This window comes from Pangasianodon hypophthalmus, chromosome 4, assembly GCF_027358585.1.
Source record: "Pangasianodon hypophthalmus isolate fPanHyp1 chromosome 4, fPanHyp1.pri, whole genome shotgun sequence".
NCBI classification, from domain to species: Eukaryota; Metazoa; Chordata; class Actinopteri; order Siluriformes; family Pangasiidae; genus Pangasianodon; species Pangasianodon hypophthalmus.
In genome coordinates this window covers 14,224,138-14,251,215 of record NC_069713.1, presented here as the reverse complement: position 1 = coordinate 14,251,215, position 27,078 = coordinate 14,224,138, and the positions used below count along the sequence as shown (strand labels likewise).

At 39.3% G+C, this 27,078-nt stretch overlaps 2 protein-coding genes across 3 annotated transcripts; one reads left to right on the top strand and one right to left on the bottom strand.

Moving 5' to 3' along the window:
• Nucleotides 1-290: 290 nt before the first annotated feature.
• Nucleotides 291-20,521, bottom strand: hdac8 (histone deacetylase 8). Of its 2 annotated transcripts, XM_026936560.3 has the most exons (11): nucleotides 20,274-20,521; nucleotides 19,921-19,973; nucleotides 19,171-19,301; nucleotides 17,354-17,495; nucleotides 16,085-16,197; nucleotides 15,813-15,890; nucleotides 14,673-14,781; nucleotides 14,377-14,549; nucleotides 13,595-13,689; nucleotides 5,533-5,638; nucleotides 291-1,081 (listed from the first exon to the last, which is right to left on the bottom strand). In XM_026936560.3, exons 1-11 carry the CDS (start codon nucleotides 20,385-20,387, stop codon nucleotides 1,059-1,061), a joined length of 1,137 nt encoding a protein of 378 aa, XP_026792361.2. In that variant the 5' UTR covers nucleotides 20,388-20,521; the 3' UTR covers nucleotides 291-1,058. The 2 variants fall into 2 exon arrangements, with proteins under 2 accessions (XP_026792361.2, XP_026792363.2); XM_026936562.3 differs by lacking the exons at nucleotides 19,921-19,973; nucleotides 20,274-20,521 and adding an exon at nucleotides 20,050-20,209.
• Nucleotides 20,522-21,076: 555 nt separating this feature from the next.
• cnpy4 (canopy FGF signaling regulator 4) lies at nucleotides 21,077-26,471 on the top strand. Its single transcript, XM_026937076.3, has 6 exons — nucleotides 21,077-21,281; nucleotides 21,725-21,851; nucleotides 22,017-22,113; nucleotides 23,386-23,508; nucleotides 23,763-23,880; nucleotides 25,893-26,471. The coding sequence occupies exons 1-6, from the start codon at nucleotides 21,092-21,094 to the stop codon at nucleotides 26,000-26,002; spliced, it is 765 nt and encodes a 254-aa protein (XP_026792877.3). The 5' UTR covers nucleotides 21,077-21,091; the 3' UTR covers nucleotides 26,003-26,471.
• The last annotated feature ends 607 nt before the right edge of the window (nucleotides 26,472-27,078 follow it).

The following is a 27,078-nucleotide window of genomic DNA, read 5'->3' as shown; positions in this document are numbered from 1 at the left end:
TAAAAGCAAAAATCCCAGAGACAGCTATCTTGCTGGTTTTACAGTCTGCTCTTTTTTTTTACTGTTGATCCATTTATGGCATTGAAATGGAATATCGTTTCTCAGTGCTAATAAACAAGTTAATGAATCACACTTGCAGTGCCATTAAAAGAAACCACAGCCACTGAGAAAACTATAAAGATTATAGGTGAGGAAAAGCAGCCCTGTTCCACATATGGCCATACCAGACTAACACACACAAAGCTATGAGACACACACACACACACACACAAACACACACACACACACACTTATCCTTAGGATTTTATTAAGAAAGCAATATTTACACTGCAATGTTAAAATCCACAGATTTTAGAAGAATAAAAATTCTTAAATGGGGCAACAGCATCAAACAAGTTAAGTTTCGTTGACCTACACTCTTCATTCTCATCCCTCTATCCTTTTTGTCCATCTTCCAGTTTCTGTGAGCATGCCTGGGTGGAGCAGTTTGTTATGTTTTTGGAGAGTATGAGTGTGTGTTGGCAGCATTATATGACTGACTCCATTTCACCAGGGAACACGGAGAGGCATACCATTTAAAAGAATACATAGAAAATAAAAACAAGCGACTATCTTTGACAACAAATTCAAACACTAAACATGTACTCCAACTTGAAAAGCATTTCTGAAGAGGATCCATGAAGATAACAAGCGATGGCTATCAAAACAAAAACCGCACTGACGGAAAAAGCACCAAATACCACCATTAAAATTCTTTCTTGACATGTTTTAGTCTAAGTGTATAGGATTGGCTAGGTCAGGTCTTGCTTTTCAATTCAAAATATCAATGGAATTTTAAAATTATGATAAAACCCTGTAGACTCTTCACCTCGTGACTCACTCTAACTATAGACTTCTCGCATGGGGCAACACTGGCCTGCTCATTTTCCCATTAAACAAAGCTCTTCGGAAACATTCGAGTAATGTTTTCCAAAACTCCACTCCGTTGATGGCTCCCACATACTGTCTTCATTAGGAGAGCAGAGTCTGATTTGGAAACATGAGCTTAGAGCCCAGTGTTAAACGACATTCTTCAGATTCCCTGTAAACAAGCAACAAAAAATGGGAGAGAAAAAAAAATGAGAAAGAGGATAAAACACGTTCTTATAGAAAACAGGGAACATTATCATGATTTGTTTTAATGTTACACCAACAGTGCTGGAGTAGTCATGAACAGAAAAATGCAAACTTTTCTTTGTAACACAAGTACTTATTTCAGTTCAAACGATCTCAGAGGAGTTGTCCAGAGCCTTTGACTCTTTGACTCTGTTTTTCTTCAAAAACAGGAAAAAATGTGACTTTAACTCATTCCAATGCTTTATTCCCAATAAAAGGTAGACCAGTTCAATCATAAAGTAGGTTAATAATACTTTTAAAGGTTACAGTACTGATCTGTTACTTACAGGAATTATATAAGGAAAGGAAATATGGTGACATTCTAGTTAATTACTAAGATAACTAGCAGCACGTAAACTGCAGCCGATCTTGTTGTCTTATCTCACACTGACACTTTTCATAGCCAAAGTTCACACCTTGTCAGAATGGAAATATCCGGGTTATTATATTTCCTGGGGAGGCAAAAAGGCATGCAAATATGACGGTATGTAAATCGACACTATTTGAGCCTCCTGTTTTGATTTGCATGACACTTAACACGTGTTGAAAAGGACATCCCTGTTGCCCTGGCCCGCTGGCGTTTTCATAACATTATGCCTGCCTAAGCAATGAAAAGCAGCTAACGAAGCTAATATGAAGTCCTGCGTTAAAAAAGGGAAACACTTCCACATTTCTGCCTGTGGAGCAACAGAAGTGATTGGCACGTCCTGTTTCCTATTACTCACAAGTCATCTTTGTGTAACTTTTTCAGGCAGCTGTTTAAGGCTACATGACATTATTGGTTACGCATGAGACCACAAATTCCTTCAGCTCGGATGTAACGTTGTTATAAGTGTTTAAAGTGTGCTAACTACACCCTTACATCTGTTTGGGTTTTCATTAGTTAGCTCAGTGGGGCTTTTAGTTCTGATTTGTCTGCAAATATCAGTTAAAAATTCCAACAAATTTTCATTGATTTTTCATTTCAACAGCTTTCTGAATAGTACAAGAGTTTTGTGTGCTTTAGTTGTTTTCTTCATTGTAAGTACAGCACACTATAGCTCACTTTGACTGTGGGAATAGACTGTTAAAAAAGGAAAGCAATAGAATAACGGTTTTACTTTTTTACTGGCTACATTATTTCCCGTTTGTTTTGCAGTACATAGCGCTCACACAGCCAACATTTCATTAGTCAGTCCTGCTGTTCTAGCTTATGCAAGGCCACAGTCAACAGGGATTTCAATTGCTCTAGCAATGCACTAACTGGGGATTAGCAAAATCAACCATGTGTGGTGTTTAAACACTTTTTTGTTCTCTTCTCCCCCCTCCATATAGTCGAGGGCTCAGAATCTCATAAATGTTCCCCAGATGTGCTTGGAAACCCTGCTAATGCGTAGGGGCAGAGGGCCGAGCCATTTATTACCTGTGTTAATCAATCGCAGTTTTTAAAGAATTGTTTGGCTATGTCTAAAACCACTTAGTACCACACTAAACAGTTTGCCAAAACAGCACCAGAAGCATACTGTTTTGACATTAGTATAGTGGTTTGCAGTATTGGCCCCTTGGATGAATGAATAGCCTGTTTGCAGAGCATGTGGGCTAGTGGTTATCTCGTGCTGCCCCGCTGTGTGCACTAATCTCATGGGTTTATTTTCTCCTCCGCACTCCAGGAAGTGGTATTTCACACCACCTCTGTGAACACAGCACACACAACATAAATTAGATAATAAACAAAAACTTCAAATCCTACCACAGCTAATCAAAATGCGGTCTGGCTGATATAAGCAGGAGACTTCTGCAGCAGAGGCAAATCAATTACGGATCTTTGTTTTTCCCCAAGAAGTGGTCATGGGACGGCCAGATGGAATGATACAGAAGTTGGTAAAACATGTACAAGCCAAAGTTTATTTCTAAAGCCCGAAATCACAGGCGGATCACAGTTGTGTCACAATGCTGTCTCCTCCCAGGCAACACCTTACACCATCCATGAAGGGAAAAAATTCACAAAAACTTTTAGTGGAAGAAATGGAATGGAAGAAACCTTGGGAGGGGCAATTTTACACCACAAACTGCTAGGCTCCAAGGCTGACACCAACTCAAATGGCTTTCATTTACTCCATGATCTCATTAAGCACACTTAACCAAGTAATCCATTTCATTTTCTCCCTGACACAGCGTAGATTCCGCTGCCATGCCCAGCACTGGTCAAGCAGCAGTCCATTATTCTTTAGAAAAGCTCTGTCTTGTTTGAGGTTTCCAAGGGTGGGGAGGCTCAAACACTGGCATGCGATACTGCCAACCTACTCTTAGCCGGGACACAGAGGCCAGCTGTTACACCACATTCTGCTTGCCTGGCACTGGAGATGTGTGAGAAACCCGGGCCCATACCCACATGGGGCAAACTGCATGACCTGGACAAGATTTGACAGTGTAACTACATCACCTGTTAGGTGTTTCTACCTTAGCAATGAGGCACTGCAAACAGGGGGAAAAAAAAAAAAAAAAAAAAAAAAAAAAAAATCACACCTTGTATTTGACACTTTTCATATGCTCCATTTAAAGCTGTCCAGATGGTCAGATCCTACAATCAATGTATGTGTCTACAGACACCCTGGTTAATTCAAAGCAGCCACAACCAGTCTAAATAGAAGACATGAGTGGATGTGACTAAAGACACAACATGGCAACACTGCAGGGGCCTGCCACAAAACAGACCAAAGATCACGACTCCTCTGTACTATGCACTGCTGACTAGTATGAATAGTAACAGCAGACTGACCCCAGATCTGTTCATATAGGATATGCACAACATGCCATTTCTAAAGCTTAAGAAAGAAACTGGAAAGTCTGCAGCTTAAGCCCTTTTTAATTAGTCTCTGGTGGCATGGCAGGGAGGGAGCACAGCCGCTACATTGTACACATACCACATGGGTACTAAATATAAGCAGAGGCTGGCACCGATGAAAACTAACATATTTTTCTGATCCGAGTTTGCTTTTGCTTTCTAATAATGCTCAAGCTTAGAAGCTAAAGTAGTAACTGCAACCACAGTGGACCCAGCTGTCTGAAATGTAAATCAAACATCTGTTGTTTCTACAACTTTTAGTTTTTGTAATTAGATTTTAAACAAGCCTGAATAGATAGCTTATTGCTGCCTATAATGATTTCTCAAAATTCCTACAGTAATACAGAGGGAAGATTTGCTGTTTACAGTCTGGTCAATTTTCTTGTAGACTGAAAATAACTGGGCCCAAAATATAATGTACAGATGTAAATGTGTAACATATAAACATATAAATAATGCTAGTCATCACACAGGCCAAGTCGTAATCTGCTGCAGGTTCTTGAAGGTCAGCTTAAGTTTTAAGGGTGCCTGTGACCTCTGCATGACCTTTAGCTTAATGAGTATGATCTAACGTGCGAGCAGACATTAACCAGAAGTGAGCTGAGAGTGGGAGACAGAAATACAAAGGCATACAGTGTTCGGTTAAATATATACTGAAGGTAAAGCAGATGAAACGATCACTGTTGAAGCGAGGATTGTTCTTAAATTGACTTTTACTGGCATAGGCAGCCGTTCATTTCCATTTTCAGGCAGTTGAGTTTCAAAGCCTGAACCCAGGCTAAGTCCAGAGTGGTTTTATTCCAGTCAGGCTGGTCCCAAAGGGAGTGATGTGTTCAAGACAAAAGAGCATGATGATGTTTGTCACCCATCACAAACACACACACACACACACACACACACACACATTCCACAGGAGACGAAAAGCTGGAGCAGGCATTCCTTTCTAACAAGTCAACCACACAGCAGTGGCTCAAACCCGGCTTGGTTATATACACCCAAAACACTCATTCATGGAAACAGAAAATATCACTGTTTCAATCCTAAACATACACAACAACTATGCTGACCATAAAGAAAGGAAGAGAACAAAAGAGATTTAAAGAGAGTGCCTATGAATGCATACCATACTCTGTCTGGAACTATTCTTAGGGTCTCACTAAGGATAAGCCTTGTTTACATCCTGGGGATATCAAGCCTAGATATTTTATTCATTTCCTTGATTGACTGATGCTAGTGGTAGTAGTGGACGGGTGGCCATGATTAGTTCAGGAGATTTACAGGATCGTAGAACAGGGCAGAATATTTTTGAGTCAGAAGGGACAGCTGAATGAATGAATGGCATATGGAAACGGGCATTACGCCATTCAACCGAGCATCAGTGACTGTCTACATAAACAGACCAAATGTTCTGGACTTTATATCCAGTTCCTTTGAAGAGACCAAAGTAATTCCATCTGTAGAAATGGCACTGCTCTGAGGTGTGCAGCAGGGGTGCAGTGTGGGTCCATAACAGTTGTGTTTGGTGCAGTTCTGGTTGTCATCACAACAATTACCTTTGATAGTGCTGATGGTCCGCTCCAACTGCTGGCTCTCGTTGCGATCGGGTCGGCAGCTCGGGCTTATCTCCAGAGTGTAATCCGGACCGTATTCCGTAAAGAACTGCATGAGAAATAAAAACAACTGTTGCTCAGAAAGCAGAACATTCAGTCTGGAAATCCATCTGCATGTTAATTCAATAAACTTTTATTCTGTTAAAGCTTCAGTATGACTGATCTCAGATTTTCACTGATGCTTTTTATGCTTCTCATAGCAGCAAGTATAAATGCCTTATATATCTGGGGCCCATGCATCAATAACCCAGTAGATACAAGTGTCTGTTATATCTCCATTTCAGTTTTAATTTAAATATAATCTGTGTCTAAAATGATAACTTCCAAGAAGGTAGAAAGAAGGAAGAACTATAAATGTGTTACTAATAAAATCCAGCCCCTGCAAAGTTTAAGCAATGGGAAGAAGTTACGCAAACAATTATCTAACTGGTACTGAGATTTACATTTTAGAGTGTGCATTTCAACACCAGCGTTTTAATGTGATCTATGAAAAATAAACTCATTTCCCTCTGCACACACAGATACAGCGACACATTCACATACATTCCAAATGGCCTGTAGATGGCTGTTCTCTTTGTCATCTCACCCTGTGCCTGACCTCTTGCTTTTGAAGGCCAGCCAAAAAGCAGAAAAACTTCCCCTTATTGTGCAATAGCAACAGAATTCCAATTAACGATGCATTATGTTTTTCAAATGGAAACAATATTGGCTGTTCAGTGCTGCTGTGCTAATCTGAAAGACATTGACCGCTTTGTCTATATATCGCTTTGAGATATATTTGGCATTTGTATTGGACTAGCAGCAGAGTGGGTTGTGTGTTAGTTCAACTCTGCTTTCAATTATCTCCTGCTTGTTTATCCGGCTTACCTCCGATCCCAAGGCGCTTCAACATGCAAGGGATTATAGAACCTCAACAACACACACACATACATATATATATAAAACACATGCACATACGACCAAACACATACTCTATATATACACACACATCTTAATGTGCATACAAATCCACGTTTATATGAACAAATACACACTTAAAATATTTCACAAGCACAGTCATTTACATACAGTGTAGCTATCCCCATTACCACTTGCTAAACTGCATGCACGTATACATACACACTCCTGTATTTTCCCATGAACTCAAGCTTTCCCATGAAGATCACGCTGAGACAACTCTGTCCGCTTCACCGCTGGACTGTTTGGTTTGGACCACATCAAGACCACTTTGAAGAACAAGCCGAAGCACAACAAACGCACATAGTATTTGCATTTTTTTAGTGTGTGTTACATTTGCTGCATATTGGTGTCTGTTAACGTCATACTATATGCTTGATTTCTTCCCGAACTAATACAGAGTACTTAGAACTAAAAAGAAACAAAATGTTCTTCGGCTTTAACCGAGTAAGACCTACAAAAGCAGTAGCTAAAATCAGTCACATCTCTGTAAACCTTGATGGAGACAAACTTTCGAAATGCTTCACAGGACATAGGTTCATAAAACACAACAAAGGTCAAGTTTCTCTTCTCAACAGGACAAGTCACACAGGAACAGCCATTGGAAACCCACATAGAACCCCAGAACAATACATTTAGCACAGAGGTCAAAACCCTGCTCAAAATCTCATTGTCCCTCATACACTTGTGCAAGCTGGTTTAAATATCAGCTCTTGGCTTTGGACCTCTAACCCTCATGTCACAACACCAGGCCTGCTCTGTAACTGACTTCCTCTAGACTTGTTTCCTGCATTTATCCCACTCCAGGAATTGTGGGAGCCAGCCATTTCCCCAACGGGATGGCAAAGCTTTCCCAGCCACACAGTCCTATGTGGTAATCTGAGGTCAGATAGTGAACTGTAGTGTCTTTTCTATTGACAGATGTGAATGAATTTACACAGAACAGGTACTAAACACTGTGATGTACAGCCAAAGTTCACAATGAAAGCAAACACGTCAAACAAAAAGGCCTTGCACTTGATAACAGGGGTGTGATGAATATCACAATGCGTCAAGCTTCCTCTCTCCAGACAATACAGGAAGGGGATTCATTGAGCTGGTTCTGGCTGTCTGTTTCTTAGTGTTCCTTGTAGATTTACCTAGAATTCGTGCTGGATGTGACACATGTAAACATGTCTGAATAGCCTAAGCAACTTGTGCTACCACCACAACAATGTTTTAAGTAAACTAGTGCCTGTACAAACTAGAACATCACTGAAACATGGGGACAAATGAAGTTGGGCCACCTGTAATTATAACACAGTTTACTTGAAAATGTGACAAGACAGTGGGACAAACCGAATAAACTGAATATTTGTGTTTCTTCTAGTTATCCAGGATGGTCTAATGACTGTGATTACTGTACACACTTTTACCATAACACTGTTGCAGATTATGATTATTTAATAGTACTGCACTGTTGAATTCTTGGTCCTGATTGGTCAGAAGGTGTTGATTAATTTTCTATAGCAGCAGCTCTAACAGTAGTCCCCGCTATAAGGAAAATCACAAGTTTATATTATTGCGTTCATTCGAATACATTATTGTTTCTATAGTAACAACGTGCACTAGGATTTGGTGTACACTGGTGTATGGTGGATGCTCCATATAAACTCAATATAAAGTTATTAATATGGTGAAGCTTTCTGTAAGGTGACATTTATTTATGATTTTTAGAAGGAGTCTCTAGTGTCGGTACTTTTTAACACACGAAAGTCTTCAGGGCAGTGAACACTTTGCTTTCTGGTTTCTTGGTAACATGACAAGCTGCATTTTTTTGTCCTATTAACTTCAAGTGAGGGGGAAAAAAAAGAAAAAAAAAGAAAAGAAAAAAAAAAAAAAAAAAAAAAAAAAAAAAAGAGATGCTCATGAGGCAATGGTGCTATTTACAGAAACTAAATTGTGTCATGGTTGTTCCATAGCGTTAAACATTTATTTATTAAAGAATTTAATGTAATTCTTTAATAAATAAAAAATCATAAGTGTTGGCAAATTGCTGTGCTTGTAAGTGGAATAAAACAAAAGTGGAAAAAATAAAAGTGGAATCAGGAGATGTCATTGTTGATTATTTTCCTATGACAGCATGTTCCATTGTGTTTTATTCTGTACAACTAAAGTTCATAACCTACAGAAAGTCAAAGTGTTTGATATAAATCCTCCTCTATGAAGAAAAAGAAAACATGGTGAAAAAAATACAGTCACATGGACTGAAACACTGGTTGAAATGTAAGCGTAACTGCTATGTGAGACAACGACAAATGCTTCAGAAATGCTTTTGATGTGAATTAGCATTTACAGTTGAATATAGATTCATGAAGAAATGATATGTTCATGCTCATACCTTCCTGACTACAGAGAGAACACGATACATTTCTTCATTGTTCTTCACCTGTTAAAATACGGTTTAGATTATTGCTGCATAGTACACTGCACATTCTGCACATTACATCCCACAGGTTCCAGATAAGGTTTATCTGAGTGTGTCAATAAATCGCTAAAAATATAGTTACAAATGAATTCTAATCAAATTATTACTGGCTAATCTTTAACTGTGTCAGATCAGTGTTGCCCAGTTTCAACATGTTGAGAGGCATATTGCAATAGTGATGTATAATATTACATTTATAGTATGCTATTCTCTTCAAACTCCACTTTCTACTTAAACTTAAAAACAGGAAATCAACCCACGGTTAAGGGGCAAACCCTCAGACAACGCAAAAACATCACGTCGTCTAGTCTTACTGCCTTCCTCTACAGCACCACCTCTGCATGTCTGTGTGTTTGTGTGAGTGTGAATTGGCATGTGTACCACAGTACTGTGTGGAGACAGACTGGGAGGTGGAGAAGCGGCGTAACCGTCGCCAGTGTTTGGTGGAGCTCAGAAAAGACCAACCACTAACAGAGAATGCACGCAAGCACACAGCCGAATGCATCAGCACACGTACACAAGATTTAGAAATAAATGCTGAAATGTTATCACACGTTACATAACAACTAAAAGTGGATGGTGTGAGCCTCTTTATATCAGCAAACCAAAATCTGTGATGTGTTACTGCCATACTGTCCTCTTCATCTAACTGCATTCCAATTATTCAACAGATCCAAATGTACCACAAGGGTAAAACGGTCAAAAGGATTTCTTTGTATGTGCAGCTCTCACACTCTATTCACACCTAATTCTCTTCGCCCAAGAACCAGCACAAACACTAGAAAGTGCGGTCCCTTTTATTCTGCGAGCTCATCCCAGGAGGGCCAGACCCCCCTTCCAAATATCATTCACATGGGACAGGAGTGCTTCTAATCCATTTAGCAATGTTTGACTAGCATAGCCACAGCTGTCCTCCAGTGTGTGTGTGTGTATGTGTGTGCGTGTCTGTGCATGTGCGCTGCATGTATATAACCTCAGCTTGGACTTGTAACATGTGTACTAACTGTATAGTTTTCTGTATGAGGTTGACTCTTCAGTCTCGTTAGAACACATGCTGTTTTGTGTGTGTGTGTGTGTGTGTGTGTGTGTGAGAGAGAGAGAGAGAGTGAGATCGCACAATAGAGGGAAATGGTGCTGATTGTCCAGCTCCCGGTCTCTAACACCCTCAAACTTATATCGGACTCCTCCCAAACTCACCACAAAGTGAATGGAGAGAAAGCAAGCATGAGTGTGTGTCTGTATATAGGAGAAAAGGAGAAAGTGTGTGTGAAAGACAGATGAATACGGGAAAGCAATGAAAACAGACCGAGAAAGGCTGAGTAATGGAGTGAGATTATGGTGAGGGGGAAACACAGGGCTTGCTGTTTGTTATTTCACTGGGCTGTGCTGGGAACAGCTCAGCGGAAACGAGCAAAAACAAGGCCTAAAAAAAGAGGAGAGAGGATGTACACATGCAGACGGCCCGCTGAACAGCGATGGCCATTTCCACCCAGGGGTCACAGCGGACTGCCTAACGCCATGGGTACAAAAACATTATCTGCTTCTCTCACTTATCACTGATAGATAAAGACAAAGCCTCGTCTAATTTTACCTAGACGGTCAGTCAGCTGAGGCTTATTTTTAGACTGAACTTAGGAATGCGACCATTTCCTCATAGTAAAATTATTCTAATTACGAACATTTAACCTCTTTCATTTTGTGAACCTCAAATGAAACATGAAAGAATCTAAGCTGAAATTCAGGGAATAAAATAACAAACTGTGCCTCTAAAGACACTCTGGACAGGGCAGAATCTTCTATCAGGGGACTTAGTCTGGCTCATAGAGAGAAAAATGATGAAAGGAGGGAACTGGACTGCTCCAAAACTCAATAATGTTGCTTACTCAGGCTGTATGTATGCAGAAAGGCATCCAACCATATCCAATGCTGCCGCCTTCTGAGATCCCTTCATCTGGCTGAAGGCGAAATAAAGGCATCCTTCATTTTCCTACATGTTCCATAACAGTTTCCTCACCATCACAGATATCACAGTGCTGCCTTCTAGGCCACTGCCTTATAAGACAGCACAGGCAGTAAAGGATCAAGGCAGCTACACCTTCTGTTTTGGACACAGCTTGATACTCCAGCTCTGTGATAGGTCAGGTGCACATAGTGCATTATGGGAATGCAGACAAGTATCTGAAACAGCAGGGAGCCAGGAAAGGTTCATGTCTGTTTGTTACAGGCATAAACTGATGATTTAAGACTTAAGAGACTCAGAACAAATTTTGTAAACTGAAAAGCAGACTTTTGTCCACATCAACTGTAAACCATAAAGTATTTGTGAGAAAATGCTTCATCAAACTCATGAGCTACTGCCTAAATAAAAGGAAAAGAAAAGACAGTTCTGTCCTCGGCTGGGGTCTAGCTATATAACCCTCTGTTGGCTTTCCATTTGGTCATCTGCCTGTGTGAGTGTGTGGAGCTCGACTGCTTGAATGAAGCTGTTGTATTGCCTACTTGAGTATCTCTGCCTCTTATTGTTTCCACTGTTGGCAGGGCAAAACATAGAAAGAGTCTCCAGCACTGAAAGAAAGACAAGTAAAGTAGCGTTCCATGCTTAAATAGCTTTAGACATTCGGTCAGTTCTTTACACTTTATATAAGCTTTATATCTTTATGTGTTTCTCTTTTACCAACTGTCCATCTGATCATCTTCTCTGAACTTATACTACAGCTAAAGAGTGTTTTGTTTGGCCTGGATGGACACACAATAGTGGCAGGGAGAGGGAGTCTGTGCATGCGGTGGGGGACTCTTGCTGTGATTTGAAAGACTGAAGGGAAAAAAATAAAAGGGACTATGAGAAGGAAGGGGGGGGGGGGGGGTAGATGGGAAATGAGGAGAACAGAGAAGAGCTCATAGTGTGTACCTCATATGCTGAAGTTTAGACAGGCAGAATTGGGGTTAAATATAGTTTAAGCAAAGGAAGGTCACCTCTAATGGGAAAACATCTATACAGTTAAGGAATATTATAATGACATAACAAGACATGAGGCTGGACTGTCCTAAAGGGGCTGGGCTTAAATGCTTCCCATGATACAAAATAAACTATCCCATCAATATTCCTAGATACAATACCCAATAATTAATAAAGTGATTATCTTGGCTGTACAGTAGTGCTATAATGCTAATAATTGACTATAAACTATAATGTCTTTATAAGGTGATATTGAGCTTTATGTTTATGTTTAAATTTAATCAAAGTAGTTAATGGAAATTATTCCACAGCACTGGTGAATGCTCAGTTATGATTAGTCAGATTAATTTTCTACAACAGCACAGCTCAGACAGTAGTCCTGGCTGCAGGGTTTATATTAATGCACTAATAATATTTTAGCTTTTCGGTAATAAAAACTTACACAGGGACCTGTATATTTGATGTTCCACATAATCTAAGTCTAATAATAAACAAAGAGAAAAGAGAAAAAAAACAGAGGCTGGTGAGAGAACGTCTGTTTATAGCCGCTATAAAGTAAGTGACAAAGAACTAACTTATTTTGTGGATGTTCCACAACATTAGACATAACTATAATGAATAAAAAGTATGATGTGTTGTTGTTTAATCAATAGAACAATTGTATTCAGCGAGAAATTGGTGTGTTTATAAGTGGAATAGAACACTTCTGGACATGCTGTTACTGGGTGGGGATACATCACATCATTCCATCATTCATTATTTTTGTATAATATCATGCAGAATTGTGTTTTATTCCCTATATAGACACGATCGGATAAAGCACAACTACCCCCAGATGCCTTCTATTCCACTGCATGGTCAGTCCACGTTTATGCAGTCTTATTTGAGGTGCTTGGCCAATAATGAGGTCAAAGGTCAACCTCTTGCCAGAGTTCAGGTTTGAAGAAACAAGAGCATCTTTTCTTTAGCTGACCATGAAAGCGCCCTCTATAGTGCTAAAAGACCCTCTTTGTGAGTGTGAGAGGGAGAGAGATATCAACCTATCACTGTACATTCAAAAAGCTCTTCCATCCTGCTACCCTCCCCTACAAACACTGTGTCTCCGGCTCTCTCTTCTGAAGAAGCAATTATGTGGGAATTTACAATCCTTCTTCTCCAAAAAAATCTCCAGCCTCCAAAAAAAAAAAAAAACCCTTCCTTTCAGTATGATGTGTGCACACACATGCCCTCTCTTTCTCCAAGGAAAGAGGAGAGAGGGAGAAAAAGGTTGAGGAAAGAAAAGCACAAGCCCCTCTCTGTCAGGCGGCAGGGACAGAGTGGTATTGTTAAGACCCCCTTCACACTGAGCACACGCTCACACGCTCACACGCTCACACACACACACACACACACACACACACACACACACACACACACACACACACACACACACCCCTCCTCTCTGAATCACATGAAAACAAATGCTTTTATTGAGAGGCGCTCGGACATCTTTGATTAGAGCCAGTGACTCAGCAGAGAGAGAGAGAGAGAGAGAGAGAGATATGGAGTGAGGAGGGGATAGAGGATGGAGGGAAGAAAGAAGATTTTCAGGTAGTGTTGAAAGGAAAGAGGGGACAGGGTCTTACCTCGTGGTCTGGTATCTCTGAGGATAGAGTCTGTTCCAGGACTGTCCCTGTCAGATAGGTCCAGCAGCGGGCAGTATTGGCAAGGTTATACCCACCTGAGAGAGAGAGAGAGAGAGAGAGAGAGAGAGAGAGAATCTCAGCAAAGGGCCTTATTGTACTGCTGTAATTACTACCTTTCATCCAATGCTTAGTCAGCCAGGTCTGGAGTTCAGAGCTCTTTTCAAAATGGAATAAAATCACAAAGTTTACTTTCTTACCCCCTCATTTAATCACACACTAATAAACTTTTTGGCCGTGGCTTCAACCTGGCAACAGGAACAAGAGGCAACCAGCAGGAACGGACAAACACACTCAGCGTCTCTGACATGAGCACGTCTTTGAGCTTTTGTTACGCTTGATCAACTTGACTGCTTAACACTAATGCATAAATGTACTTAAATGGACTTCCACTTATTAACACAAACAAACACACTGCTGTATTGTCATGTGATCGTGATGAGATTCCTGACAGCTAAACTATCTCCCATTGAATCTCCTTTAAAGATTTCAATGCCGTCTTGAAGCCCAATAGACCAGCTAGCGGCATTCAAATTGTGGAACTCGTCTCCATCTTGGAGATGCTGGGACAAAATAAGCAGACTGGGCTTTTAGCTGAACTTCTTCAATAATAATAAATGTAATATATAACTTGTTTATGTGCTTATATTCTGTGTTGATTAGGTGTAGCTGGTATCTGTAGAGTTGATGTATCAGGAATACCAGTGTACTAAACACACACTAACCTCCTCCCAGCAGCAGTGTAGGTAACTTCCACTCCAGCACATGGCTCAGGCACTTGCTCACCCCAACTGGAGTCATGTTAAAGGAGCACATGGGGTCGCCAGCCATGGTGTCCGCCCCTAACTGCATCACTACTGCTTCAGGGTTAAACAGCACTTTCACTTCCTGTATGACACTGTCAAAAACAAGAGGCTCAATAGTTGTCCATACCAGCTGCTCAGTTCAATCTGCATTTACCAGCACAAACTTGTAGGTAAATCAGCACTGCAGTTCTCTGTGAGGAAGGGCAGCAGCAGACCTGGTGAAGACCTGGAGGTAGCGATCGTCTCTGATTCCGTCCTCCAGAGGCACATTAACAGCATACCATCTGCCCTTCCCAAGGCCTGTGTCGGACACATCACCTGTACCTGCGGAAATGAAAACAGTACTAATAACACACACTGTAGATGAGCAGGATTCCTGGATCACCAGAGGACGACGCTACTCTCCATCACACCTTTTCACTGGTATGCTTGTTGCCTGCACTGACTATCTCATGTGTCAACATTAAACGTTAATGTCACTGTAAAGATTTTATCACAATATACTACATTACCATAAAACTTTGTTAAAAATTTCAAACAAGTCTCATGTGGTAGCAATTTAAAACACTCTTCAACCGTACTTCACATCCAGCGTGTTCTGGATGAGCGATTTCTTTAAAAATTGTACTCAAATTATAATTTCCTTAGAGTATTTAGTACTTTAAAATGTTATATATATATATATATATATATATATATATATATATATATATATATATATATATATATATATATATATATATATATATATATTTCATCTAATTAAATATGGATTTGTACTCATTATTATTATTATTTATTTTTTGAATTTGTGATTATTATGCAATGGAAGCCCTATTGTGAACATGACATTTGTCTTCACAAGTTACATAAAACACTATCTAGGCGCTTTAGAGACAGCTTGATCATTTATTAAGGAGTGAGCGGTCTAATATAGAAACACAGCCTTAAAGTGTCGGTGATAATATTGTGTGTTGAAGTCGTGGTATATTGTGCCATTATCAGTGCATGCATGCTGGGCATGATGGGTGGGATGGGTTATGGAGAACAGCAATGGGTTCAGATTATATTCTTTCCAGTGCCAGTGCAATAACATTTGGTAACTGAATGTAAGCAGAAAAAAACACCACATTAGCTCAGTGGCTGAAATGCTGGTGCTGGCCCCTGTTGTGCACTATTCTCCTCAAGTCAGCAAAGCCATTGTGTCAAACTATCAGATCGGTAATCAGACTCTACGGGCACTGATGTGGAGCTGGCTGCTCCGAGTTTGGCATCAGTTAAAACATGGCTGTCAATTTAGTGAATTAAAAGGCAGGCTGATCTGCGCTGAAGCAAAAGAAGCATGCTGAACCAACCTGGGAAGAAGCCAGGAGAGAACTTATGCAGAGACACAGTCATCACTTTGGAAGTGAAGCTGAAGGCATCTTCTACGCCTGCACATCAGACCACAGATCAGATAATGAGGAGACTGTCCATTCAAAAAAGGAGGTTTAATAGATTAATAACATCATAAACTATGCTTAGTAAACCTACACTTCAGCTACTGCATCTAAGAAACTCACTGCATCAGTTAATTAATAAATATTACAGAGATGAAATTGTGGATATAACAGGGAGGAGTTATTACCGTCACCATGGTGAAGGTCCACATCTATATAAAGCACTCTCTCATACTTCTCTCGCAGTTTAAGGATCCCCAAAACAGCATCGTTCACATAGCAGAACCCTGACGCCTCGTCCCTACACACACACACACACACACACACACACACACACACACACACACACACACACACACACACACACTTTGTTTAGCAGTGACCTCTACTATCATTGCAATATATCAGAAATAGAACTCCCAATGCTCTTCTCTTGGCTTATAATTCAAAGTAAATTTTTCACTTGGTTAAATGCCTGGCTTATACAAAGATGTTCTAGGTTGATATTTAAATATTTAACCTCTTTTTATTGATACAACACATTTGGAAAAAACAGTGAATGAAGTCATAAATGGTAAAGGACACTGGCATAATATACGCAGATTACGGGGTATATATTAATGCATTTTATCATTTTGATAGTGATAACTTACACAAGGACCTGACAAGATGATTTTTTTGTCTTATTAACGTCAGTAGAAAGAAAAAAAGAGAAAGACTGGTGAGGGAACAGCTGTTTATAACTGTTATAATGTAAATTTAAAATTGTTTGCATTGGCAAATTGCTGTCGTGTAAGTGTAATAAATCACCTCAGGACATGCTGTTATAAGAAAATAATCAACGACGAGATGGTGCCATGCAGCCGAATGCAAAGAAACATATAGGCTTTTTCCAGAGGATGTCATTCAATGCTCTTAGTATCAAAGTATTTTAAATGTCTAACAGTTTTTCAGGATGATCTCCAGACCTCCAAGTCTCCAAGTCTATTCTAAACTTGATCTCCAAGTCTAAGACAAGCTCATGACAAAATGTAGAAAGTATTTTGATCAGAAGCCGTCGAATATATTGTACTACAGACAAAGACCGGTCTACACGGTCCACAGCTAGCACTCTAAATATCTGAGCACTGTTAATCTTCTGTCTGAGTAGTGGAGAGTTCGATGGGGCATCTCTGACCCCATCAGCCGGGACAATCAAATGACTGTCTATAAGCACAAATTAGAGCTTGATCTTTTTTTTTTCCTGCAATAGCAAAGTAGCAGCAAAGCATTTAAATGGTGAGCTACAGACTTTACAGGGTGCATTTTAACTTTTAACTGATTTTGACAGTCAAAATAAAGAGATCTATGTGAGAAAGATAATTAGTTTAACTAAAAAAAATGCTAGGGAGTATTTAATCTGTTGACCCTGTAATTGTTTAAAAGGTTAACAAAATAGGCTTGCTGTGTCTTCTTACTTTTTGGCATGGTGCCAGCCTCCTGCCCAATTGATGGCAACTTCACACTTTCCATCCAGCAGACACTGGGCGGCCGTCAGAGTGGCTCCACCAACTGCAGCCGCGTACTCGAATATGCCCTCCACCACTGGACAATCATACCCTGGGGGTGGCAGGGAAACAATAACCACAGAGTCCCACTCAAACCAGAAGATCTGGCGGCTGCACTCTTTTCTTGTTCTCTTCACAGAAAAAAAAATGCCCATCCCCACAATGAATATGAAGTGCCAGCATGTCAAAAAAATCTTAAGCACACATGGACAACATCCAACATAAATTCAAACTCTCACCATGCTGACTGACTTGAACTAAAAATGAACAGGTTTTTAAGAGATTTTGGCCTACACTGCCCTCTGGTGTCTGAAATGGGAAAATCACATGATACCATAATGCACATGGATTTACTTTTTCATTCATCTTCAGGAACTACTTTGTCCTGGTCAGTGTTGCGGCGGATCTGGAATCTAAACAGGAATACTGGGCACAAGGCAGGGATACACCCTGGATCATAGAGAATTCCAGAGCATTACACACACACACACACACACACACACACACACACACACACACACACACACAACTGAACACCATCCCATTCTCTTTTGCACATCTCTGTATTCACTCCCTGCATGTTTGCTGCTACAATATTTATAAAATACTGTATTATAATTTTTTATACTCTCTACCTGGCTGCTACCTGTTATGTTCATATTTATAGCAACTTATATTGTTACTCTTTTGCACTACTGTTGTATCTGATTCACTTTCTTGCTAGAATTGTGTATTAGTTGGCAGTGCACTGTATCTTACTGTGGCTATTGTCCTGTTTTGGTAGTCATTGTTCTGTCTTGTGCTGTCTACACATGTCTGCACATGCATTTTATATAAAAAATATGTAGTCTTTTGTAGTTCTGTGTTGTTTTATGTAGCGCCATGGTCCTGGAGGAGCGTTGTTTTGTTTCACTGTGTACTGACTAGCTGTTTATGGTTGAAATGACTATAAAGCCATTTGACTTGACTTGACACACTCATACATTCACGCACACTAATGACATGTTTTTGGGAGGTGGGAGGAGCCTGGTAAACCTGGCGGAAACCCACACAGACACAGGAGAGAACATGCAAAGCTCCATTTAGATTGCAACAGAACCATAAGACTGACCCCCTGATACCACCGTGACATGGCATAACCTGTGTATGTGGAAATTGCATTTTTTTGTTATGTGGAAACTTAATTTTAAGAAGGAAAATAGTCCAAAGTATAAAGGGGCAACATTTGTTTCCTGAGAGTCATTTCATCTTAACATTAAGGGATTAAGATTCAAATGCCAACTACTCCATTATTAAAGCCAGGGACTCAAGACAAGTCCTTCTTCGTCATGATGCTACAAAATGCACCAAACAATAATGTCTACATAGATTGCCTTGGACACGGTTCCCCTGTGATGTTAATGCGTCAGACAACTGCTATCTTCTCACAGAAGAACAGAAATACAGCACCGACTGACAACTTAGTTCCAGAATCGCTAAGCATATCACAGATAATTCGATATAAACATATTGAATGTGTTTCAGGGTGGAGTTTTCCTGTAGGCCATCTACTCCTATGCACAGTTCATACTTCAGTAAGTACGGTCCAGTGCTGATGAGACAGGGCTGATGGACATGGTAGTGGACAGTCAGATTTGTTAGTACATCTAAGACAAACAGGTACGTAGGGATGTTCCAAGAACATTAAACAACATAGAATTTGTTTACATAAATGCAGAAATTCTTACCCAGCCCAAAATCCACAGACTGAGGATCATCATTGTCTCCATTCTGGCTGATCTTGTGCAGATGCTCGAGGTAAGAGTGTGTATGAAACACTGCCATCTCCTCCATCGTAGCCACATGAGGCTTAACCACACTGTAACGTTATTCAGAATATTACAGACACAGGCTAAAGAGAGATCATCAATCTCACAATCTCATGAAACCAGCCACGAATTAGCTGTACCTTTCCAGGTCACTGGTGTGGTACCCTCATGTGCACAGCTTTTTGTACTTTTTCTGTGTATTTTGTACCTGGAAATAATGCATGCAGTGTACGATTAGAATATTACTCTAAAAGCTAAGGTACAAGAGTGCTCCTTAAGGTCCAATTATGCATCTTAGTTCATTTAAATGTACGTTACATTCACATTACCACACACACTAAAGGTACAAAAGGTGTACCTGTGAGAGTAACACCCCCGTGACCAGGAAAGGGACTTTGGTACTTTTTACTGAGAGCGAACAGACTCCAAACCTAATTACGCTGATGTTAGGAAAGGCCTTTTCTAAATGAGATGATTATATACACACATATACATATACATACATTATATACATTATATATATATATATATATATGTGTGTGTGTGTGTGTGTAAATGTTTCAGCAGTGGGTTATGTAATAACAGTAATGTTTTTAATCTAAAAATAGACTAATACAAAACAGATAACACACTACACCTTCCAGTGTCCAAATCAGGACACACACAAACCTCATATGATTTAATAAGCCATAAGCTTCAATCAGAGAATGCACCATACTCGCCTGGGGAGATAAACACAGAAAAATAACATTATATTTTAAAAGTTAACACTGAAATTACAAACTAAATAATTCTTACTCTTCATGTATAAGCAGTATGTGAGATCAGGAAGCTGTAAAATAGCTCATAGCTAGCTACACATCCTGAAGCCTGGAGTAAGGAAGCTCGCACCGAGTCAACACTACATCAATCCTGGACGTTGCTAATGACAACTCGCACTCTTTTGGCACACTATATAGTGCGGTGGTGCGCGGTTGAGGACGTTGCCATGGTGCTCACAGTGCAGTGGAGATGCTACTCACTCGGTTTGGGACTTTTGATAGAGAGTCGCAGGTCTCCACATAGTCCGGGCTGTAAATATACACCACGCTGCGTTTGGTGGGTTTCCCATCCTTAGAGTCGCCGCTGTCGCACATTTAACACCTCACCCTCAAAACTAGTGAAGTCAGGATTCAAAAAGAAAAATAACTCAGGCGCTATCTTGAGGGGTTTAAATCCAATACCACCAATATCACCGACTTCCGGTAGGTAGTGCTACAGGACTTCAAAATAAAAGCCAATTTCTTTACAACACAAAAACGCTAAAATAATCTTAGCGCCATATCTAAAATGTTTTCCATAGAATGCACGTTTTCCATAGAAACTTAATGTGTATTAATGCTAGAATACATACAAAAGACAGTAAACAGAATTTAATCTAGACCTTTTAGCACTCTGTGGTCTAAAATAGGATAAAGAAATTTGAATAAATAAGTAATTTTTGTGAGGTCATTTTATTTATTTTTATTTCTTACGAAACAATTTTAGTAAATAAGTGAAGGAAGGAAAGCACAGTAACACGTGATCAGCTACGTATATTACTCTGCTGCGGGCAAATAGCCTATTTTTTCTTGAATATTTACTTGAGAAAAATAATTTTGCAGAAATCTATAGGATTTATTTTCTATATTTGATTATACGCTTCTATTATTTTGTAATGTAAGGTCCCCTCTGCATCTCATAGTTCGGCAATTTCCTTGAACTAGAAATAAGGCCCCTCTATATTTTTTATTATCCATTAGCATCCATTTCAGGTGAAAAGAGTGAATCTGGCAACCCTTTCCTCAGGCTGCTGTGTACAATGCGCATGCTCAGTTTCATTCTTCTTGGCTACTTCAGACTGTCGATGTGGCTGTGGAGCTTTTTAACCCGAGTATTTATGAGTTCAGCACTAAATAAAGTCGTCATGGAAGTTTTATCTTTATGTGTATTTTTTATGTTGAGCTTTGCAGTAGCGGAACAGGAAGAAAGGCTTCCAAATAAATGTGAAGGTACAACAACGAGTGAGAGAGAGAGAGAGAGAGAGAGAGATGAAATGCAAAGATGTGTTGATGCTTAAAGTTAAAACGTACAGTAATAGAAAACTGTAAAACTGTAAAAAAAAAAATTTTTTTAGTAAAATTATTTTGACATTATATTACATTATATCTGCCTTCCTTCTTCGTCTCTCTAATGTCAATCTATCAATATTCCTTTGCTGTTCATATATATGTTTGTGTGTGTGTGTATATATATATATATATATACATATATATATATACACACACACATACACATGTCTGTATATATGTGTGTGTGTGTGTGTGTATATATATATATATATATATATATATATATATATATATACTTAAAATGAACTATAAACTATTAAAATCCATCATAATTAACATTATTGCTTTATAATGTGCATTCTATGTTCTTTCTCTTCTTTTAGTGTGCAAGTTTTTGACAGTAGAGCTGCAGGTGGCTTTGGAAAAGAGCGGCCGCTCCAAAGAGGTCCTGGAAATCGGAGAAGTGCTGGACACTGGAAAACGCAAGCGCAAAATTAAGTACAACACCTCGTAAGTGCACCATAGTGTCACTATCTAATGGGGAAAGCTGAGGAAACTTGGCTAGATGAACGGCAGATAGATTGGATTGTTAATTGCATCTATTTGTAATCTATATTGAAATCATACGAGTGTATTAATGGTGCTCATGTGTTGATTATGTTTTTTTATTACAAGGGAAACGAGATTAACAGAAGCTGTGGACAATATCTGTGAGGGAATACTGCAGTACAGTGTTCATGCTGAGAGACCTGGGAGCCTTCGATATGCCAAGGTGGTTTAACATCTCGACTCATTATTGCCACATCTAACACAAGGCTAAAATTTAAATCTTGTATACAGCTGCGTCCAAAAGTCTGATACCACTAGTGAAAATGCTTCTATATTTTAAATTTAATATAAAAAATTGCATTACAAATTGTATTATCAGCAACAACTTGAGTGAAAATTAGGATCTGAGAAATATTTACATGAATTTCAGTTTCTTAGTATTTGGTACATCCACTTTTTGCTACAATGACAGAGTGAACTGAAACTGGTGTGGACTGAAACAGGTTTTTGTAAAACCTGATAATGCATGTTAGATCAAATTCATCGGAACACGTGCTTCAGTGGAACCGGTAATGCTCAGGGAAAATCCTATCTTTTGTACAAAGGCATTAACATTTTTAATATTACAAATTTCCTTAAATTTAAATAGTGATCTAAAAATCGCATCTTGAATATTGAACATTCAAGATATTGAATGTTTCTTTTTTCTTTTTTTTTTTTTTTTTTTTTTCCAAATAATAAAACTTTGTGAATTTCCAGTTTTGCAAGAAGAAAAAAAACTCCAAGATTTTCAAAGTGCTCTCAGACTTTGGGACCCCACTATATATGCAACTGATCCAGTGGATAGAGATGAGAAAATACCGGAATATTCCTTTAAATTAGCAATCAACAGTCTGGAAGGCACAAAACAATTGCAATCAGGGATAAAATAACCAAAAAAATAAATAATTGGGATGTTAAGATGCTGTAGAATGTGTGAGCACAGTGATATAATATCATCACCAGACTGAACCGCTCTGTTTAGACAGATGGATACATAGGCTACTGTATTACTGTATGTAGTAGGAGGTGGGATGACAAATGACAAAAATATCATATTATGATACTTGAAAACATTTGTATGATACAAGACAAAATACCTGATATCACAAGATATACAAGATACATGATATCACAAAGATATTGCGATACCCACAATATTACAGAAAGGTGTAGTGTGACATAATTGATGACGATAGTGATATTGTATTGTGATACTGTCCAGCCCTAGGACATAGTTCTTCCATACTGTCCTCAGATCAAAAAGAAACTCTCCTCACGCAGGTTTCTATCATGCACCTGTGGTGAGAGTCAGTTTATTTCCTCTCCAGTGGGCGATGAAGACTGATTTAAACAGATAGAGCCACAACATTCTGTTTATCAGGAGCAGATAATGGATTTAAGAGTTTATATGGTGAGAGTTGTGTGTCATTGTGAATGTGTGTGTTTTGGGCAGGGCACCAGTCAGACCATGAACACACTGAAGAACTTGGTTAATAAGGGGGTGAAGGTGGAGCTAGGTATCCCCTATGAGCTGTGGGATGAGCCGTCCGTGGAGGTGGCAGACATGAAGAAACAGGTAATAACCAGCTCCTGAAAACACCTCCAGTGAATGTGTGTTTTTAGTTTGTTCACACTTTCGTGTGTTGTTTGTCTAAGAAATGTGTGACTATGGAACAGGGTTGTGTTTTTGTAACCAACAGCAAGTGTAAGCTCCAGTGTGACAGCATGATAGAGGTGTGTTTCTAACCAACACTGTATATATTTCAGCGTGAGACTGTGTCAGAAGGCGAGAGGGGCGTGCACAAGGTAACACATGCTATTATGTTTCAGTGTGAGACCATGTTGGAGGAATATGAGGAGGTGGTAGAGGACTGGTACTTCAATCACCAGGAGGAAAGACTGGAGAAATTCCTGTGCGAAGCTCATGTCTTGAAAAATTCAGAGACAGGTGAGAGAAAACACACTAATGCACACGCACACGTGCACACACACACACACACACTGTGTATTGAATAACAGAGTGAAAAGATATTTTTTCTGCCACAGCTTGTACATAAAGTAAAATGTTTTCAAAACAACAAAAAAACATTAATTTGTAGTTTCACTCTGGCTTTTTTAAAAGCTTGATGTTACATTTATAAAGCAGTTAATTATTCTGAATGATCATTTTGCACTTCAAAACTTTGTTTCTCTCTAAATAAGAGAAATATGAGTGGAAGGATATCATATACAGTCAGGTCCATAAATATTGGGACAGTGACACAGTTTTGGTAATTTTGTCTCTGTACACCACCACAGTGGATTTGAAATGAAGCAGTCAAGATGTGACTGAAGCGTAGACTTTCAGCTTTAATTCAAGGGGTTTAACAAAAATATTGCATTAGGAATTACAGTTCCTCCAATGGAGTTCCTCCATTTTCACAGGCTCAAAAGTAATGGGACAAACTAATATAATCATAAATATTAGGATTATTTTTATTACTTGGAGGTAAATCCTTTGCAGTCAATGACTACCTGAAGTCTGGACCCCATGGACATCACCAAATGCTGAGTTTCCTCCCTTGAGATGATTTGCCAGGTCTTTACTGCAGCCATCTTCAGTTGCTGCTTGTTTGTGGGTCATTCTGCCTTCAGATTTGTCTTCAGTAAGTGAAAAGCAGCTCAGTTGGGTTGAGGTCAGGTGACTGACTCGGCCATTTAAGAACATTTAATTTCCAAGCTCTTGGGCTGCTTTCACAGTATGTTTTGGGTTGTTATCCACCTGTACTGTGAAGCGCTGTCCTATCAGTTTTGCAGCATTTGACTGAATCTGAGCAGAAAGTATAGCTCTGTACACTTCAGAATTCATCCTGCTACTTCTATCAACAGTCACATTATCAATAAACCCCAGTGACCCAGTTCCATTGGCAGCCAAACATGCCCATGCCATAACACTGCCTCCACATGTTTGACGGATGATGTGGTATGCTTTGGATCATGAGCCCTTCCTTTCCTTCTCCATACTTTTCTCTTCCCATCATTCTGGTACAAGTTAATCTTGCATCAGAACTGGTCAGGCCTTTTTTAGAGGTTTTTTAGGAAAGTCTAATCTGGCCTTTGTGTTCTTGAGTGTTACCAGCGGTTTGCATCTTGAGGTAAACCGTCTGTATTTACAATCATGAAGGTGGCTCTTGATTGTAGACTTTGACAATGATAGGCCTACCTCCTCCAGAGTGTTCCTGACTTGGCTAGATGTTGTGAAGGGGTTGTTCTTCAATAAGAAAAGAATTCTGCAATCATCCACTTTAGTTGTTTTCTGTGGTCTCCCAGGCCTTTTGGTGTTGCTGAGCTCGCCAGTGCATTTCTTCTTTTTAAGAATGTACCAGATTGTTAATTTGGCCCTCCTAAAGTTTCTGCTATCTCTCTGATAGGTCTGTTTTGGTTTTTCAGCCTAATGATGGCCTCCTTCACTTGCATCAACACCTCTTTCGACGGCATATTGAGAGTTCCCATGAACAGCTACCAAATGCAAATTCAACACTTGGAATCAGCTCCAGACCTTTTATCTCCTTAATTTATCATGATATAAGGAGGAAACAGGCCACAGCTGGCCATGAAACTGATTATCAGTCAACTGTCCCATTACTTTTGAGCCTGTGAAAATGGAGGAACTCTGTAAAAAATGGCTGTAATTCCTAAACGGTTAATGCAGTATTTTTGTTAAACCCCTTGAATTAAAGCTGAAAGTCTACGCTTCAGTCACATCTTGACTGCTTCATTTCAAATCCACTGTGGTGGTGTACAGAGGCAAAATTACCAAAACTGTGTCACTGTCCCAATATTTATGGACCTGACTGTATTTAGGCATATTAATAATTTTCTGAACTCATTTACACTGAAAATGCTATGCAAAATAATGTGATCCCATAGACATATAGACATCCACATTGCATTTTTTCTGTTTACTCTCCACTTTTTCAGAATGTCTAAAAGAGGTGTGGAAAGGAGACTTGGGTGTGAAGGGATCAACTGTAGAGTCGGAAAGCGAGCGAGAAGAAGATGGTCAAACACACGACGCAGGAGAACTCTAAAAGCAGAAACATGGCTGACAAACTGCAACAGCTGGACTTTTCAGTCTTCCTTATAGAATGCCTCCTGAGAAAGAAGAGTCATCCCTAAACACCAGTGAACTGGGAGAAGTGTTTACAGGAACTTTATGTACGCTGGTACTAGACAACACTACAGCGCATAATGATTTACGTGCAGAAAAAAGCAGCCACCTGAAAAAGAGACAGTGACAGTGTTATAGCCAGTAAAGTGCTGTACCTCACTGTCTCCACTCTTTTGTAAAGCAAGGACTTTTCTTTATAAAATGTTTATTATGCAATGCTGCCAGTAACGAAGTCACTCCATAGTGCCTTTATGTTATATACTGCCTCAGTGTTATGTTCAAGATCTGAACACACACAAGCCATAATGAGGGTTTGTATTTTTCTCAGTGTTCAGTTGAATTACGTGTATTTTATGGTTTTGAATAAAGTATTTTATAGTTGCATTGTAGATTTTGTCTTCATAATATTTTTCCTTTATAATTCCAGCTATACTTAATATATTCTATACAATATAGAACATGAGGTTTAACTTATTAGTGTTTTTCAACCCTGACTGAAATCCTTTCTCTTTCTTTCTTTCTTTCTTTCAAAAATCTGTAATTGGAGACTTGGTGATGTTTTCTGTGAAGAGGTATTCATTTAGCATTTTTGGAAGGAGTCTCCAGTGTTAGCACTTTGAATCAGTTCAAGGTAAATCTGTAACTTTAAGTTTTCACACACAGGAAGGTCTTCAGGAAGGAGAGCATTGTAGTTTCTCTGTGACATGAAAAGCTGTGGGGGTTTTTCTTATTAACTTCAACAGAGAGGCTGGTTAGGGAATAACTCTATATAGCTGTTATCACATAAGTATTCACAGGAACTAACTTGTCTCATGGACACAAACACAACATTAAACTTAACTATAAATCAGTAAAGAATAACAAGTCATACTTTTAAGTTATGCAAAATTGTAACTGTTTGCAAATTCGTGAGGTTGTACGAGAAACAAAACACTTTGGGAGGTGCTGAAACATAAGGGAGGTAACACATCAGTCCACCATCACTGATTATTTTTC